Below are 16,536 nucleotides of genomic sequence, written 5' to 3' on the forward strand. Positions count from 1 at the left end.
CCAGAAAAAAAGAAAAAAAAAAAAAAGAACCTTATGATGATGATACCAAATGCAAAATAAGTAAATAAAACTTACCATAATGCAGTATAGGAAGATGGAATTGAAGATTTTAAACTAATGAAGAATAACTTCAAATTTTCTTACTTTTTTAATGCCAGAAATGAAATACTCACTAGCAGAGACATTCAAGGAGTTTACTGTTCTCTCCAGCTGGTTTTCTGCTGTGCAAGTTAATGTAACATTCTCTTCAGGAGAAATGATAATTTTACTATAATACCTGCCATTGATATAAGGAGATTCCTCTGTCTGGAAAAGAAATAAGGAATGTAGATTTAGAAATGGAAAAAGATTAAAAACATAGGAAAGTGTAATACTGAGTGAAATAGGATAGATGTGGTGCTCTGCGTGCTATCTGGTCTTCAAGGGCATATGCAAGGTCATAGCCATAGACCACTTCGGAATTACAGCTATAGCAGGGAGGAAAAAGAGTAGTGAATTCACAACTGGATTTCTGTTTTTGCTACTATTGTAAATTCCAATATTGTAGATTCTAAATTAATTAAAATTATCTTTTTCAATAGAAGCTCAGGTTAGTTAATATTCTGGCATGATAGGACTTGCCTCAAAATAATTAATGATTAATCACCAACTTTCCCCTAATAAACTTATGAGTTTAATTCTTATTTGTAAATTATGACCTTGTTCTTCACTACAGGGGTTAGTTAATTCCTTTATCTTAAACCATTACATCTAAGGGCATATTTATGTATGATTTACTCATGGGAAATCAAACCATTTTTTCTCAATGTTTGGGAACTAACTACAGAGGATGGGTTCTTTTTTAGTGACTGGTAAATTCATTTGGTTGTTGTGAGGTGTTAATGAGGACAATCACTGCATTGAATTCTTCCAAACATAAGAGACAATTCCTTTGACTCTCTTCCCAGGACTTGACTCCTAAATCCAATACCACTAAAGCAAATACGCACTTGTGCTCTTTTCTCAGTCACAATACACACGCCATGTATGGGATTCTATTTGCTTTCTCCTCATCTACAATGTAAGGACTTTGAGAACAGGAGCTAGTTTCATGCTTAGGGATATCATCTAGTCCCTGGGTCAGGGGTGGGACAAGGTTTCAGGAGCTGTAAAATGATAGATTCACCATGTGATTGCGGAGGGAACAAATAAAAGATTATGGATGGATCAGCACACATCTAGAACAAGAAATATAACATATTGCCTAGTGGGCCAGAATCAATTCTTCTCCTTGACAATGAAGAATAGCATTATTATTTTTATCCTCATAGTAAGTTCACCTGCTATTTTACCACTTCCCACTAGCATTTTTCATATGACTTTCTCACTGAGCCTTTGGTTTTGTTATTTTTATCTCTACAAAATGTATGTACTCATTTCTAGGATGGCCTTTTAAATCTTTGTATCTTTACGTTCATCAAATATTTATTGTGTGCTTATTTTTTGTATTTCCTATGCTTGCATTACTAGTACTATAGGTAAAAGGAACCTTTAATTATTACTTAATTGAACTAGAGAGCAAAAAGAATAAAGCAGAAAAGAAACAATCATTTTTGATGCTAAAAACATAAATCTGTACATTTTTTCAACGGTTCAGGTGGTTGAGGTCTTTATTTGAAACAAAACAACAGCATTTCCTTCCAGGTAAGGGGCCCAGAGCCTCTTTCCTCCTCTTGCATGCTCTCCTGTGTGTCCCCATCACCCCTACCCAAATCAGGAGTCATTTGCTTCAAGTGTGCCCACTCCTTTGGGGACCTTCCATACTTGGAGTTATGTGAATATATTTGCATCACCCATAAAACAGCCAAACTTCATCTCACTTTGCAAAACTGCATTATATAACCTGAACTAGCGGCCCAACTTTCCTGCACAGAAAAAAGAATAGAAATTTTAACTTAAAACTCAAATGCAACTCTGCTTTATGCATGCCTTCTCAGATTTCAAGTCCAAAGCTGGGAAGAAGGCAGCACAGAAGATGCAGACGATCAAATGGAACCTCTGGGTGTTGCTGAGGAGTGTTTAACAGGCTCCACGGACATAGACTGTTGTAGAGAAAATTGAATTAAGAATGTCAGTAACCCAAGCAGACTGGCAATGCAATGGGATTATAGCTTTGAACCCCTAGTGACCGGCCAGATTCTCTCTCTTTTTTTTTGTTTTGGTTAAAGAAAAGAGAAAATTACTGGTAGTGTTCATAAGTCCTTAGTCCTTTATTATTATTAAAATATCCTGGCAAAGTACAAATATTAAGATTTGGTTTATGTCTACTTTTGTTCTCAAGGCAACATCCTAGACACTGCATGTTTACCTAGCCTTATTCTGGTCTTAGCCCAGGCATACACAAATCAGACCATATGTTCAGAAACAGCGAATGTGTTCTTCACCACACTCTAGGGCCCAGTTTTAAGGAGAAATATCCCTTAATGTGCATAAGTAAGCAAAGTAATGGAGGCCACTTATACTCCGATGTGTAAGTTTATGATGCAGAAAAGTGCGTACCTTAATGTTTTAATCACCCAAGTTTCAGGAATTAATGACCATGGAAGAACACCCAAATTACATTCTTTTAAAAACAGATACTGACTACAGTATAATGATTCTTCCATTCTCCATGGCCCTGGGTTTTTACATTTCTCTTTGAGCCACGTCCTGCCTTTGGGAAAATTAAGAATTTCACAAGCTCTTCCTCTGAGAACATGCTGCAAATTTCACATTGGTAAGAAGTTAGCCCATAGTTTAGGCATCTAAATAAAATGCCACATTGGGCCAAGAGCAGCATATAACAAGAAGACCAATACTTGCTTGATTTATGACACTTCCGCTACCAGTAATTGTCCACTGTATAGCTGGCTTCGGAAATCCTTCCACATGGCAGATTATGGTCTTAGATAATCCACTGGGATCAGTTTTCTTTGTCATTTTGATTTGAGGTTTTCCTAAAGTATCATTAAAATTAAAATAAGATGTTGAACTGAGGTAATAAAAGTAACCATATATCAAATTCTCAAAGAAAAAATTGAATTTGTGCTCACATATTTTATTACCTTCTACAATAAGCGTCAATGACTCTCTTTTCTTTAGTCCTTCTACTTCTTGCAGAGAAGTTTCACAGACATAATTTCCAGCATCCTGATAGTGGAGACTAGGAAATGATGGGCTAGCTTTAAGCCTGGTATTATCCTGATTAAATAAAAAGTTAATTACTTCACATGGCACAGTAATAACTCTTGATATATTTATTAGATAATAATTAAGCCGAAAATTATTCTTCCAGTTTAATGAAAATGCAAGCTTCTTCTTAACTACATGCTTTCAAATCTAGATTTCCTTTTTCCTTGGTAGTTTTAGAGTTAGACATGCCAAAGTTTTATTTCAGATTTATCTGTTTACTGAATTTATAATCTGGATCAGGTTCCTAAGCTTCTGAGACTCAGTTCCCTTATTTGTCAAATGGGGTAATAATCTTGCCATACTGAATTGTTTTGGTGACTTAATTATATGAATAATATAATGTGTTTACACTAAGGAACGTTCTCAATTCATAGTAACTATCCCTTGTAGTAAATGTAGATAAACTAGGATTAACAGACACTGAGCTATGTAATCAATTTCATTCTATAAAATGAAAGTCATTTTATAGGATACAGTTAGCAAGACAGGGAATCCTTACAGAGTCGTGGCCATTATGACAAAACGCTTTTTAAAGAAACCCTTAATAACAGCTATAACAGCTTGCTGTCTTAATTTCTATGAACAAAGGAAATACAACATTAAATTTTTTTTAAAAAACACTTGATATACAGAAAATGAAGCTATTTTACCAGGAATTGAAATGCTACTAAGCAGACAACTAAACATAATCCTAAAATTATGTGGTTTTTGTCCACTCAGAATTGTTTTCTACTCCCATCAACTAACCAGTGGCTGGAAAATATTGATTAGCATCACTGACATTAGGTATATAATTAACAACAGTGACTGCAGTTGATGTAGAAACTGGTTTAGCCAAGTAAACTAGTTTCTCCAGTCCAGTAGTAAAAACATTACGAGTGTTCACAATATTACTGATTAGTCTAGAACTTGTCTAGCCCTTTCACCACCAACTGCTATAAATATATTATGTTAAATGTGCAGTCTATGGAGCAACACTTCAATTAGTTGAGTGAACAAGAAGTTGAGTGAGGTTGTGGTTAAAGCAAAGTGACAAATGAAACTAAGCTTTAAGAGTAAGCTTTTAGAGTAAGAGAACAAATAACGTGATCTAACATTAAAAGAGATCAAATAGCAATACAAAATAATATATATTTTCATGAAGAAGAAACTCAAGCACTATATTTCTTCACAATATTTTATAAAGATAATACTTGTCAATTCCTATTTCAAATGGTTTATATGTGTTTTGTCAATACTTTACTGGTTAAATGCTCCTGTTACATGTCATATTCCGGTAAAAAATGCACTGAGTGTTTAGAAATACTAGCCAAGATTTGAGGGGAGGGATCATAGTTACAACCATTTGCTTTCATGGCAACTTTGTCTCAAATCACAAATTACCGATCCTACTTTCTCACTCTAAAAAAAAAAGCAGCAGTGGTTGGGATCCCCAGGCAATCGCCCACGTTTACACAAGTACAAGAATATATCAGCACTCAAGAAGTCCTACCTAAGCTCCTAGAATGTTTCAGATGTTTGACTATGGCCCACGGGTGAAAATGTACCTCCAAGGAGCTACTAATTCAGTGGAACCCACATTCAGACACTTAAGGTTAGTTTCGGCAGAGAAGCAGAAAGTTATGTGACCAGAGAGCCCAGTATTTACATTCAGTGAAGCCTGAGCTCAAGTTTCTACTCTGTTACTTATGAGCTTTCTGATTTCTCTCACCTCAACCTCTTTATGAATAGTGTGGGGAAATAATAAATAGCCTGCACATTTCACAGCGTTGTTGTAACTGTCATGTGAGAATAATGTGGGTTAAAACACATCGTAAATTGCTAAGCCCCAAAGTCTCATGTTGTGTGTGCCCATGCGCATGGATATATGTGTATAACGACTTAGTATATACACATAATTAAATTAATACCCCCCCAAACTAAGTTTCAGAGCATCAATTATAAATGCCATGCTATTGTTGAGTACCTCTAAAATTTTATTGTGACATGATTTGCATTATTATGTATATACAGAAAGAGAGTATGAGTGTGGGTGTATAAACACATTACCCATGAATATACATATTTGGATATAATACAAAATGCAGAAGAAGCCTAAGAAGGAATCAATTCAAACAGCAAAGTATCACCAAGGAGTAGTACTTACTTTCATCCACACCACAGTCGCGTTCCTACTAGCAGATATTGTGCATGACACAGGCAGGGCATCACCAATCTGCTTGGTCACTTCCCCACTTGGATTTAGGGACAAATCCAAATCTGGGAAGCAAAAAAATCTGCTTGAAATGCAAATGCCAGTAAAGTACGATAGTCAAAATATTTTAGAGAAGAAACAAACACACAAAAAACCCCCTAATTGCATGGAAAACTCAGCATTGATTTATGTGACTGAAATAACTGAACGGTGGCATAATCAGTCGTTTTTTCAAGTCAGCTTTGAGACCAGTTTAGACAAGTGACTGGACAATCGAATTGATTATGCATTTATTTGCAGTTAACATGATTGATGTTTTCACTGCATGTATTACCCTGGGGTCTATCACCTTAAGAAAAAAATTCTTAAATCACTTTTGGAATAAAATAAAGATGATGACTAGGTAAATATTATTAAAAGAATGAGTAAAGCATACCGTAAGAAAAATCAAGTGTATTTAGCCAGCAGGTATACTGAAAAGTCATGAGGTACCCCATGTAGTTTCTTCAGAGAGAATTGACTATAGCAGCTAATACTTTTAAAAAATTCTACTCACTTTTTGATACCGTTGAAATTTTAAATAAGATCTATTGTTAGGTACACGTTAGCAGATATCATCGTTTAAAAATAGAGTATATACACATCTAAGGATGTATAGTCTTTCAGATAGAGAGTATTTTCTATAAAAATCGTACTGTCATAGTATAATCTGTATGAGCAAAATTCAATTCAATAGAACAGACATTTATTGTACAGCTACTACATTCCAAGCACTGATGGGAGATACCGAGATGAATAATGAGCTTACAATTTACAACTTTTGAGGCAGAGGTAATATGCACTCAATTATGCTACTATAATACACAGCAGCATGAAATCAGCACTTTGTAGCAAATGTTTAGGAGCTCAATAAATATGTGTTGAAAAACTAAAGTAAGGGCTACAAACAAAAGCAAAGACTTATGAGAGTTTAGAGGCCAGAGCCAACCCGGGTTTTAATGCAGTAATAAAGGTTTTGTGTAGGAGGCGGTTTCTCTTTGTGGCCCCTGATGGCTGAGAAGGGCTGTGTAAGTGGAGATACAGGAAAAACTTCTACCACATAATCAAAGGCAAGAGGTGAGAGAGCTTGACAAAATTCACAACAGTGATTAATTTGGTATGAATGGTTACAACACGTGGAAAATAAACTGATTGAGGCCAGATTGTAAAGGATTGCGCTTGCCATACAAAGAGTTAGGGCTTCATTCTATAGCAGTGGGAATTTGCTAGGACAACCTGTGCTTCTCCTGGGTTTTGCATGTTGTGATTGCAATTTGCTGATTGTTTGTACATCCTTTTTAATACTTGTTTCTCGGGCTATGCTGTAAGCACCATGAGGGTAGGGACGATGACTTGAGTTGTCACTGTGTACTCACAGAGTCTGCCAAACGGGTCAGCTCTCAAAATCTATTGTTGAATGAACGAAGGGAAGAAGCACGCTTTCTCATTTCTCATTAATATTAAAGTATGCATTATCACAGAGAAGGGTGGAGTTTCCTCAGAATATATGGATGGATTATATTTGAATGAAAGTTCTATTCAGGGAGAGTTAGAAGTTTTTCTTTGCTGGACAGTTAACCTGCCAGTGGTAAGAAATTTTAAAGGATGATGGTGCACTTTGGAAGTTCTGATGAAGAATTGATATGTGCATGAATTGGCAGAGGAGTAGTACACATTTCATCAGCAACTAAGCAGCAGTGGCTGAAAGCCCTAAGAAGAGGGATGCTCTGCAAACATGAGCAAGTGTGGGTTGGAGCTTCTCTGTCCACACTCCCTTTCGTCGTCAATGGAAAAAAAACACACCTTCGTTTTGGAAAACAAATAAGCAACCAAAGATAAGTGGGCAAAAAGATTCTTATCTTTCCATTTCATGTAATTTAGAGTAAAATCTTGATTTATTTACAATAACTTTTCAGCTTTTAAGGAGCGCTATAGGACTTAAAACCTAATGTTAACAGCCTACCTGTCAAAACTAAAAAGCATTTAAATCCAATGAAATGCACTGAACTCCAATTAAATGGTTACATGCTTTGTTTAATTTTGTTTTCTTATCACCACTGATCATGGAGGTATTATGTAGCTGCAGCCAAGTCTTTTGCTTTATCAGTCTGTTATCTATCCCTCCTTCCTAATGTACACACAATACAAATAAGAGCCCTCTCCTTTTGGATTCTGAATAGCTAACATCTCTTAAACATAAACATATCATACCATCTCTCCACACCAGATGATTGGTTATTGGCCCACAGATCTCATGGACAATATCAGAGGATTATTTCATAGGCAATTCTATATGCTGGTTATAGTCGCTCACTTCACTTCCCCCCCACACCATGGGACAGGCTGGACGAATTGTCCCATGACTGACAAGTCCTCAGAGAAAAAAATTAGCACCATTGGTATCCACAGAGGTCACTGCTTTTGGTCTAAACAATCCCTAGTGACAGACACAGTCAGATCTGTGCAACATGAATATGGAGCAGAGAGATGTCCTGGCCGTAAATATTTCTGAACAGTTCACTGTCTTTATAGGTCTCCCTAGAGTGTGCTTCCAACATCAGACACTCAAAAGCAACCATCTGGTTACTCGACTCCCAAATGTACCTCCTTGTATCTCCCCGAAGTGTTAGCTCCTGTCCTACATGTTTTCCAAGCATATGGAAGAATGAAAGATTCAAATCATTTCCTCAGAGCAATTTCTAAAGTCTGTTTCAATTCTAAAATAAAGAAACCCCTCATACTCAATGGGACTGTAGTGGTCCATGTCTACAGGAAACCTTATTCATGGTGCTGTTGGGTGCAAAAGACTCATGAGAAAGTTTGGCCTATGCCTCCAAGTAAGACTGACATTTGCCCAAAGCACTCTGGAAATAGTAGTGCCACCAGTGAGCAGTTCAAATTAGTGCCCAATTTCCACGATGCATCAATTATATATACTGTCAGGAATTACAAAATAAAGAACACAACAAGTAAACTTGTCTGTGTGTATCCAATAACTGCAACTTTTGGCAGTAGCAAACCATTTTTCTGAATATCTTCAATGTGTGGCATCTACAAAAATATACACTTGGATATGAAAGAAAGAACTCATTTTATCTTTTAAGAAAATATTTAGATATTCCTGAAGTTTACAAGCTTCGCATTTGGCCCATAAAAGTATACAGCAGACCCAACTTTGGAAACGGAGACAGAGACCACTAAAAGCCATTGGTTGGCTTTTATAGAGAAAGATAGAAAATGTTTTCTATCGCCCTGGAGTAAATATAACTTTTGGAGTACCTGAAGTTCAAAAGTAGGTTAAAAGTTATCAACAAAAAAAGACATATTTCAAGGTGATTTTGAAGAGGTCCTCTTTCCAAATTTTTTTTATCTTCTCTAGAGAAGCCAATAAATGGCTTTTAGTGGTCTCTACCTCCTTTCTCAAATTTGGGTCTATAGTTACTTTGTGTTGCCTGGGTTTTGATGTTAATACTATTCTGTAATTAAAAAGATATTTAATCAATACTTTTATGGGCCAAATGCAAACGTTGTGAACTTCAAGAATATCTTTTTTTTTTTTTTTTTTTGATTATTTTTTTAAGGAGGGCGCAACTCGAAGCGGCCCATGGGGGGATCGAACCCGGCCACCTTCGTGTTATCAGCACCATGCTCTAACCAGCTGAGCTAACCGGCCACCCCCTAAATATTTTCTTAAAAGATAAAATGAATTCTTTCTTTCAGATCCATGTGTATATTTTTGTAGATGCCACAAATTGAAGATATTCAGAAAAAAGATGGTTTACCACTACCAAACGTTGCAGTTATCAGATCTGTGCAAGATTTCACAATTGCAGTGCAAATCTCAACCAAAGTGGAGCTTGCTTTTATGCACTTCATTAAGTCAGTCGAAACCACATTATTTAACAAAAACACAACTGCAATTCATTGGAAAAGATAGCCAGTTAGACTATTAGAGGTCTTGAAGTGAAGTTGGTAATGAAGAATAAGGTGACTTACAGTGAACTGTGATGGATGTTGAAGCAATCATGCTTTTTTTGTCTATCAGGGAGCATTTATAGTCTCCTGTTGCATTGCGCCTCACATCTGTCAGTGTGTAAGTATTTGAGCTTCTTATTCCTTCGAGCTGTCCCTTTTGATAGAGACAAAATGTCAGATGATTACACTTGGTAGCTACAATAAGAACAGTTGTATTTCTTGATGAAAATGGAACTTTCTCAAATAAGAACAAAAAAGGGAATGTGTTTCTTTGATTGGACAAATGAGAGTACAGTTTGTATTACCTGATTACTAGAAAAATAATTGATATTGATGAGTTAATTTACATTGTATTGATGACATCCATTTTATTGACAGCATAGGTTATGTTTTATTTTTTAATTTCCAATATCTTATTTTTATATTTATGTCTTGCTTAATTTGACAGGAAGATTCAAGGCAACTTAAAAGAAAACACGCTATATATCCATTTAAAAAGAACAGGAAAGAAGGAAGGAAAGAAGGAAGGAGGGAAGGAAAGAAGGAAGGAAGAAAGGGAAAGAAAGTAAGAGAGGGAAATAAATAAAAAGGGGAAAGAAAATAGTAACAAACTAAAAATATAAAAATATAGATGAACTAGGAATATATGTTAACAAAAAATGATAATCACTAGATATTGTTGCTAAAATTAAGAAATGCATGCAGTTCTTCACCCCTGATAGCCAAGGTGGAAACAACTAGTTTCAAAATTTCTCTTCTGAATGAGTAAAACCAATACAGCAATTTATTAGGAGAAACAAAGTCTAAAAGAAATGACTTATGTTAGTTTTCTGAGTACTGTAGTGGGTGATATTCTTAAACGCTACTGAGTAATACAGTGGATGACATTTGTAAACATATCCCTGCAGTAAATGCATATAGAGTCATACATGGCTTCTCTCAATGGAAGGTTATGTCAAACAGAAACAGAGAAGAGCTGAGGGAGAGCAGGCATGTGTCCTAAGACGAGCTCTCTCCTAGTCTGGCTCCATATCACTATGGCATCTAGAACATATCTTAGAGAAATTTTCCAAATTATCCTCTCACTATAGATATCATTTCTTTCAGCTATGATACCGATAAAAGTTGAAGACTATACAGTGATGAGGTATAGCCACAGCTTTAGTCTATCAAGCTAAATACAATGTGCCACACAACTATCCCTACATCAGAGGTTTACAGATGTGTCCAGGAAGGTACAATGGGTAGATTGGGAATCCACATTAGACCACTTGCTGCCCTCACTCTTCATTTTAGTTATCTGCTTCTGAAGACCAGATTCTTATAGTTTATTTAGATAATGAAACCTTGAGTTTTTGTAATTATGGTTTCCTGTGGTCAGCTTTTTTCCTCTTTGTCCTTGAAATCTCTTAACACTGAGAAAAAAGGCAAGAGCACTGGCAGATGCTGAAAAAGCTTTCAAAGGACATTCTACTGGTGTCCATTGTCCCCAAGAATAACATTCTGTGTCACTTAAGCTGCCCAAGTACATACAATCCTTAATGTGAGGCCGCTGCCAAACAACAGGACAAAATGATAGCAGTCTAGCTCAAGTAGCAATCTGTGAACACTTACTGGTAAGTAAAACAAAAACTCCTCAGGAGCAGGGTTACCATTTCCCAAGCACTTAAGAGTCATGTTGTCCCCTTCTTTGATGGCATTTTTTGGTGGCAGTACTTGTATTGTCACCTGCTCTGTAGGATCTGCAAGAGTCATAGATACAAGTTAACCATTTTCGTTAAGTATCCAATTATACTGTACATACAATGTAAATGACTAAATTATAGACAATTTTCTCAAGAAGCTAGCAATGGTAATTACTTAACTATATCTTTTTATAGAAGGCTTAAAGTTAATAGCTACTTGCTATACCAAGTACTAATCTTGGTTAGAGCCAACTACAAAGAGACCCTCTTACATAAAAATCAATCTCTTCCTAGGAAAATATCTTTAACTGAGGTAGGAATGACCATAATTATTTTACGGGTAAAAGACCAGTAGGAACAATCTCACTATATGATTTCAATATAATGACAATTTAACTATATTATGTGAATCTTAAAATTTGGAAAGACTGGATCAGCTAGCAAAGTAGCTAAAGCTATTAGGCACCCCTGCACTCATATTACATTAATATCTTACATTTTTTAAAAAGAGATATGAGCTAAATAACACCAGCAAGATTTTTGGCATGTAGGAGCATAGATCTGCTTTCAAAAAGATGAGTACTGTGAACTGAGAGAGACCCTAACACAATCAACAGGACTCTTAAGTGTATTGTAATTTTGTTCTGTTCATTGGCGCCAAGATGTAACTTTCATTCCATTTTGGTCATTTTTATCAAGAAAATAAGGCCAAAGGGTATTCTTTAGTCGAAGCTACTTCTCAACAGTAGAATGCTAAAGAAATTAAAGGCTGGATACAGTGGACCATATCTAGCAAATGGGAAATGAAAGAGGTGGTGTAGGCAGTTATAAATCACCCACTTTCTAACATATCCATTTGTGATATAGCTGGATAAACACAACAAACAATGAATTTGAAATCATATAATGCAAGGTTTATTTTAGAGCACCTTTCCACAAGGCGTAGTAACAATTGAGGCATGTATCTATATTTCCAAACTGGTTGCACTAAAAAATATCTATGAAGACTTATTTTGCTATTAGCTAATAAAGCAAGATGAAAAAGTGCTAGATTTGGGGGCTTTTTTCTATTTCTTGCAATCATTTATTCATATTTCCAAGATTAAAGTGCAGAAAAGAAAACTTAGAAGGATTGTTATAGATTGCTTCTTTGCTTTTTCTTCATGCTTGGGCATCTCTGAATATCTGTTTGTCCAAAATGTTCTGTGAGGATAAAGTGATTGGTTTAGTATTCTTTATTTTTTCTAAATTTGCCTGAGGTAGTTCCCCCCACCAGCAGTTTCCAGTAAAGTTGGGAAGCAAATGAAGTTTGTTTTTGGTCCTCCACTGACCTTCCATTTCTAGGCCTCCCTCACTCTTTTACGTGGCCCTCCTCTGAGTAGTTTTAGCCTGCCACATGTCACTGTGTTACATCTTTCCAGTCGAAGCTGACACCAGAACAGCTAGAGATCATGTCTGACTTCCTGCTCTATTTCAAAATTCCCCTCCTCTGTGTCCTTTCTTCAAAAGGCTCTGCTCTGTACTGAAGGGCTGAAGAACTAAACTGAGATCAGAAGGTTAATGTCTGATTTTTCACAGTAACTTTCTTGATGTCCACTACCGTGCCTGAAACAAAACTAATGACCCTTTGCTCACCCTTTGCCCCTGACTTTGAATTTTACTTTATTAGTAAATCATCATTCTGCCAGTTACTATGGCTTTCCCCTTTGTCCTCTCTTTCCCACTCAATTGCCCAGTCTTAATAATTAATACTGACTCTATTTGGCATCTGATTCTCTCCTTCTATTCCAAATAACACTTCCCTCGTCGAGGCTGTAAGTAACCTGCACTTGTAACACTGCCATCCCATTTCAGTCTTTGTCTTTTTTACTCCTTCTTATGTATTTCCTCTAAATAAATCTTGCAATAATGCTTTGAGTAGTATGATGATATTCAAACCCCTTCACATATTCCCAATATGGAAAGATTGAGATAAATATTTCTTAACCTGGTATCTACAATTGGCTTGAATCTAGGTCAGCTGAGAATTTTCCACCTCACTACTCTCTATATACTTTTACATAATAAACAAAACAGTCTACTCAAATTTTCTTCCTCCCATCTCTCCATTTATCCTTCTGGCCAGTCATTTATTCATTTGTTAGCTAATATTTATTCTTTGCAGGTACTAAGTGCTGGAGTTATAAAGTTAAAAACAGCATATCCCTTGCCTTCAATGAACTTTCAATCTATTTATGATGACAGCAAGCTTAACATTTAAGACTACAACAATGTAAAAACTGCACATGATAAAGGATAGTAACCACTGGTAGCATATAGATGCATGACATTAGGAAGTTTCCAGTAGGAATTGACCCTGGAGCTGGGTTCTGAAGACTAAGTAGATGTTTGCTGGATGACAAAGGTGAGGTAGTAACAGCATATGGCTAGGCATATAACTGGTGTTTGACAGGTGGAATCTGGAAGACAGAACAGACTATGGAAGGTACAGTGACGTGATGAAGGTTGAAACAGTGCAGGACCACATCTACAGGGAATTCAAGGCATACTGAAATTAGTAGGGGGTGTGAAGATTAATGTCAGAGATCTGAGGTGTCATTGAAGCATTTTAATCACAGCAGTGACTTGGTCACATTTGTGTTTAAGAAAGACATTTTTGGTAGCATCTTGGAGGGCAGTTTGGGATGAATATATTGAAGGAATACGATTTAGGAAACCATCACAGAAATATAGGCAATGAAGAATGGTGGCATAATCTTAGGCATTGTCAGAAGGCAGAGATCAGATAAACAAAAAATAAAGAGCTGGATTCTATAAAAGTTCATTACTAACTAGCATAACTAACTAATAGGGCAAGAAAGGAGTGTCCTAATGCATCTTTCACAAGTTCTTTCAAGATGGACTTAACAAATTTATTTTGCTTGAATGTACTCTGTCTTTCCCATTTAGCTCCCTCCTTCTCTTCTCTGAAGTCATCCTAAAGCAGTGGTTCTCCAAGCATGGTCCTCTGATCAGCAGCTGAGTATCACCAGGGAATTTGTTATAAATGCAAAGTGTTGGGGCCCTCTCCACACCTACTGGATAGGAAACTAGAGCAGGGTGCAGCCACCTGTGTTCTAACAAGTCCTTCGGGTGATTCAGAAGTACACTAAAATCTGACAATCGCTGTCCCTGGGTGCCAGAGCTTTTAGGACTGTTCACCAAGTTCCTGTGGCACTTCCCACATGCAACCTTGCACTGACAATTTCCTTCTGATGTAGGTGTCTCATTTCTTTGTTGGAGTAGCAGATTCCTTACATGTCAGGAGTAGGTCTTAAATGTTTTTGGGTCTTTACCGTGAAGCTCAGCACTGCACCTTCTAAAAAGCCATGCCCAATGCACCCCATACAGCCAGTCAGAGTAAAATCATTTCTTTCAATAAGACCAGGAACTTTCCTGCACATCCAAATCCCCATGCCTGACATCCATATAATTCCCTGTTCTTTCTTAAGCCAATCTTCTATTTTTTATCATGATCTTGATGTTCTTTCTTCTACTCCTGCACTTAAAGCAAGACAGTTTATTTCCAATTGAATATTTTTGAACAGACAAAATTCTTCCTTCACTTTCAGAAATAATAGTTTGATTTTAGATGAGCTAGCTGTGTATGATGAAATCTTCTCAATCTTCGCTTTTAAATCAAGTTGAAATGTATTTACAAAGTTAAACATAAAATGACCCTTTAGTATTAGGGGAAGGACAATTTCAGTTTTGTTACTATATAAGGTTCCACACTTTATGGAACCAAAATAGAAATGTGGATGAGATCAAACTCTCTGAAGACTCAACTGGAATTTATGCCTTTTCTGCAGAATAGATGTAAAAGTACGAGGTGATTCTACAACATTTGGCAGTATTACTAGAATTGTTTATTCATTTCTTTTAAATAATAAAATTATTTCTTGTATTTTTTTCCCAAAAGATATCTCTACCCTATGCTTATGTAGTATTAATGACCATTTAATAATAATGACAATAGTACTTAATAATGAGCATTTCATGTGTTATCTAGGGTGCTACTTTAGATTTGTGATTTCACTTAATCTCCATAATGACACTATGAGTTAAGTATTATATTTTTCTTATTTTCAGATTAGAAAACTGAGACCTAGAATATTTAAGCTACTCTTCTAGAAACGCACAGTAATTGACAGTGCTGAGACTGGATTGCCAGCATGTCGGCTCTTAATCATGACATAATCTTGGCACCTGTCTTACTGGAAAGAGCACAGCATTAGAGAAAAGGGTTCTAATCCAGTCTCTACCGCTAATTTAGGGCAAGTTTCAGGGCCACCCTTTACTGCTGGGTAAAATAATGGAGTTAGACCAGATGATCAAGAAGATTGCTTGATAGTCTACTATTCTGTTTCAAATCTATGAAATAAAGTTAACCAAAACATCGTGGAATACAACATCCTATTTAACGTATGCAATTGATCTCATTAATAAAATAAATCTCTTCATTAAAATGGAAATCCCTTATCTAGAAGACATAAGCTTCTATTCATTTGTCATTCATTCAGAAAACCAGCATTTAGCATTTTGAACTCCTGTAAAATTCATGGCTATGTGCCAGGGCTGAGGACTACCAGAAGGGATAAGACTGTCAGAGATCTTGTCTTTAAGGGACTTAGCATCTAGCACAATACAGAAAAAAGCCTCATGAGTAACAAAGTAGAGAGTGAAAGATATCACAAGACTTGTAAACCTTTATTGCATAGGCCTTTCCTTGAGGAAGAGATTATTTGGGTGCTATGGAGTAGGGTGGGGAGTTGGAAGTAGAATCCAATGAGTATTTGGATTGGAACTTAAAACATTGATAAGCATTTGAATATTCTTTCTAATGAATTCAAATCCCATAATTATATGTTGAGATACTTACAGTAAATATCAAAGATTACTTGCTCAGAATGAATTGTTTTCTGGCCAGAAGGTCCATAATATGTCACAGAGCAGGTGAATGGCATTTGTATGTCAGCCTTGGTTGTTTTGTACTCCAGGGATGAAGTCATCGTATAGAGTTGAGTTACTGGGTCCATTTGCTTTGTAAAAATTATGACCACCACTGGAGAAAATAAAGAACAGTAGTGATAGGATTTTTCATCGGAAAACTCACAGTTCTTAATTATATGTCACATGCCTTTGAGAAGTGGCTTTGCCCTTCTCCCTGTATTTAACAGGAGGGAAAATTGACATGTACTGAGGTAGGATGTCTTTTCAAAACCATGAATCAGAGACATAGACAGAAATAGAACCCTGGAATCTTATTTCCCACTCACTTTAATTAACTTCTAGAACATGCTATATACAGAAATAATTTTTTCTGCTCTTGATTCTTCTGTACAAGGGCTGAAACGACGTTTTTAAAAATCACTTAATGATTTAATGGATACT

General features: G+C 36.2%; 1 protein-coding gene across 3 annotated transcripts in view; it reads right to left on the reverse strand.

Annotated features, from left to right (window-relative positions):
• ALCAM (activated leukocyte cell adhesion molecule) overlaps positions 1-16,536 on the reverse strand; it is a 190,931-nt gene that overhangs the window by 21,034 nt on the left and 153,361 nt on the right. For 2 of the 3 annotated variants that reach the window (XM_074332498.2, XM_074332505.2), the window contains exons 6-12: positions 16,025-16,207; positions 11,033-11,160; positions 9,440-9,572; positions 5,357-5,469; positions 3,084-3,219; positions 2,842-2,975; positions 174-306 (exon numbers count right to left, since the gene is read on the reverse strand). In XM_074332498.2, the coding sequence (XP_074188599.1) occupies positions 174-306; positions 2,842-2,975; positions 3,084-3,219; positions 5,357-5,469; positions 9,440-9,572; positions 11,033-11,160; positions 16,025-16,207 (960 nt within the window). Of the gene's footprint in view, positions 1-173; positions 307-2,837; positions 2,976-3,083; positions 3,220-5,356; positions 5,470-9,439; positions 9,573-11,032; positions 11,161-16,024; positions 16,208-16,536 lie in introns of all 3 variants that reach the window. The other variant, XM_088794429.1, reaches the window with a different exon arrangement.

The sequence above is a fragment of the Rhinolophus sinicus genome, chromosome 17 (assembly GCF_057876585.1).
Source record: "Rhinolophus sinicus isolate RSI-liver-muscle chromosome 17, RSI-T2T, whole genome shotgun sequence".
Lineage (NCBI taxonomy): Eukaryota > Metazoa > Chordata > Mammalia > Chiroptera > Rhinolophidae > Rhinolophus > Rhinolophus sinicus.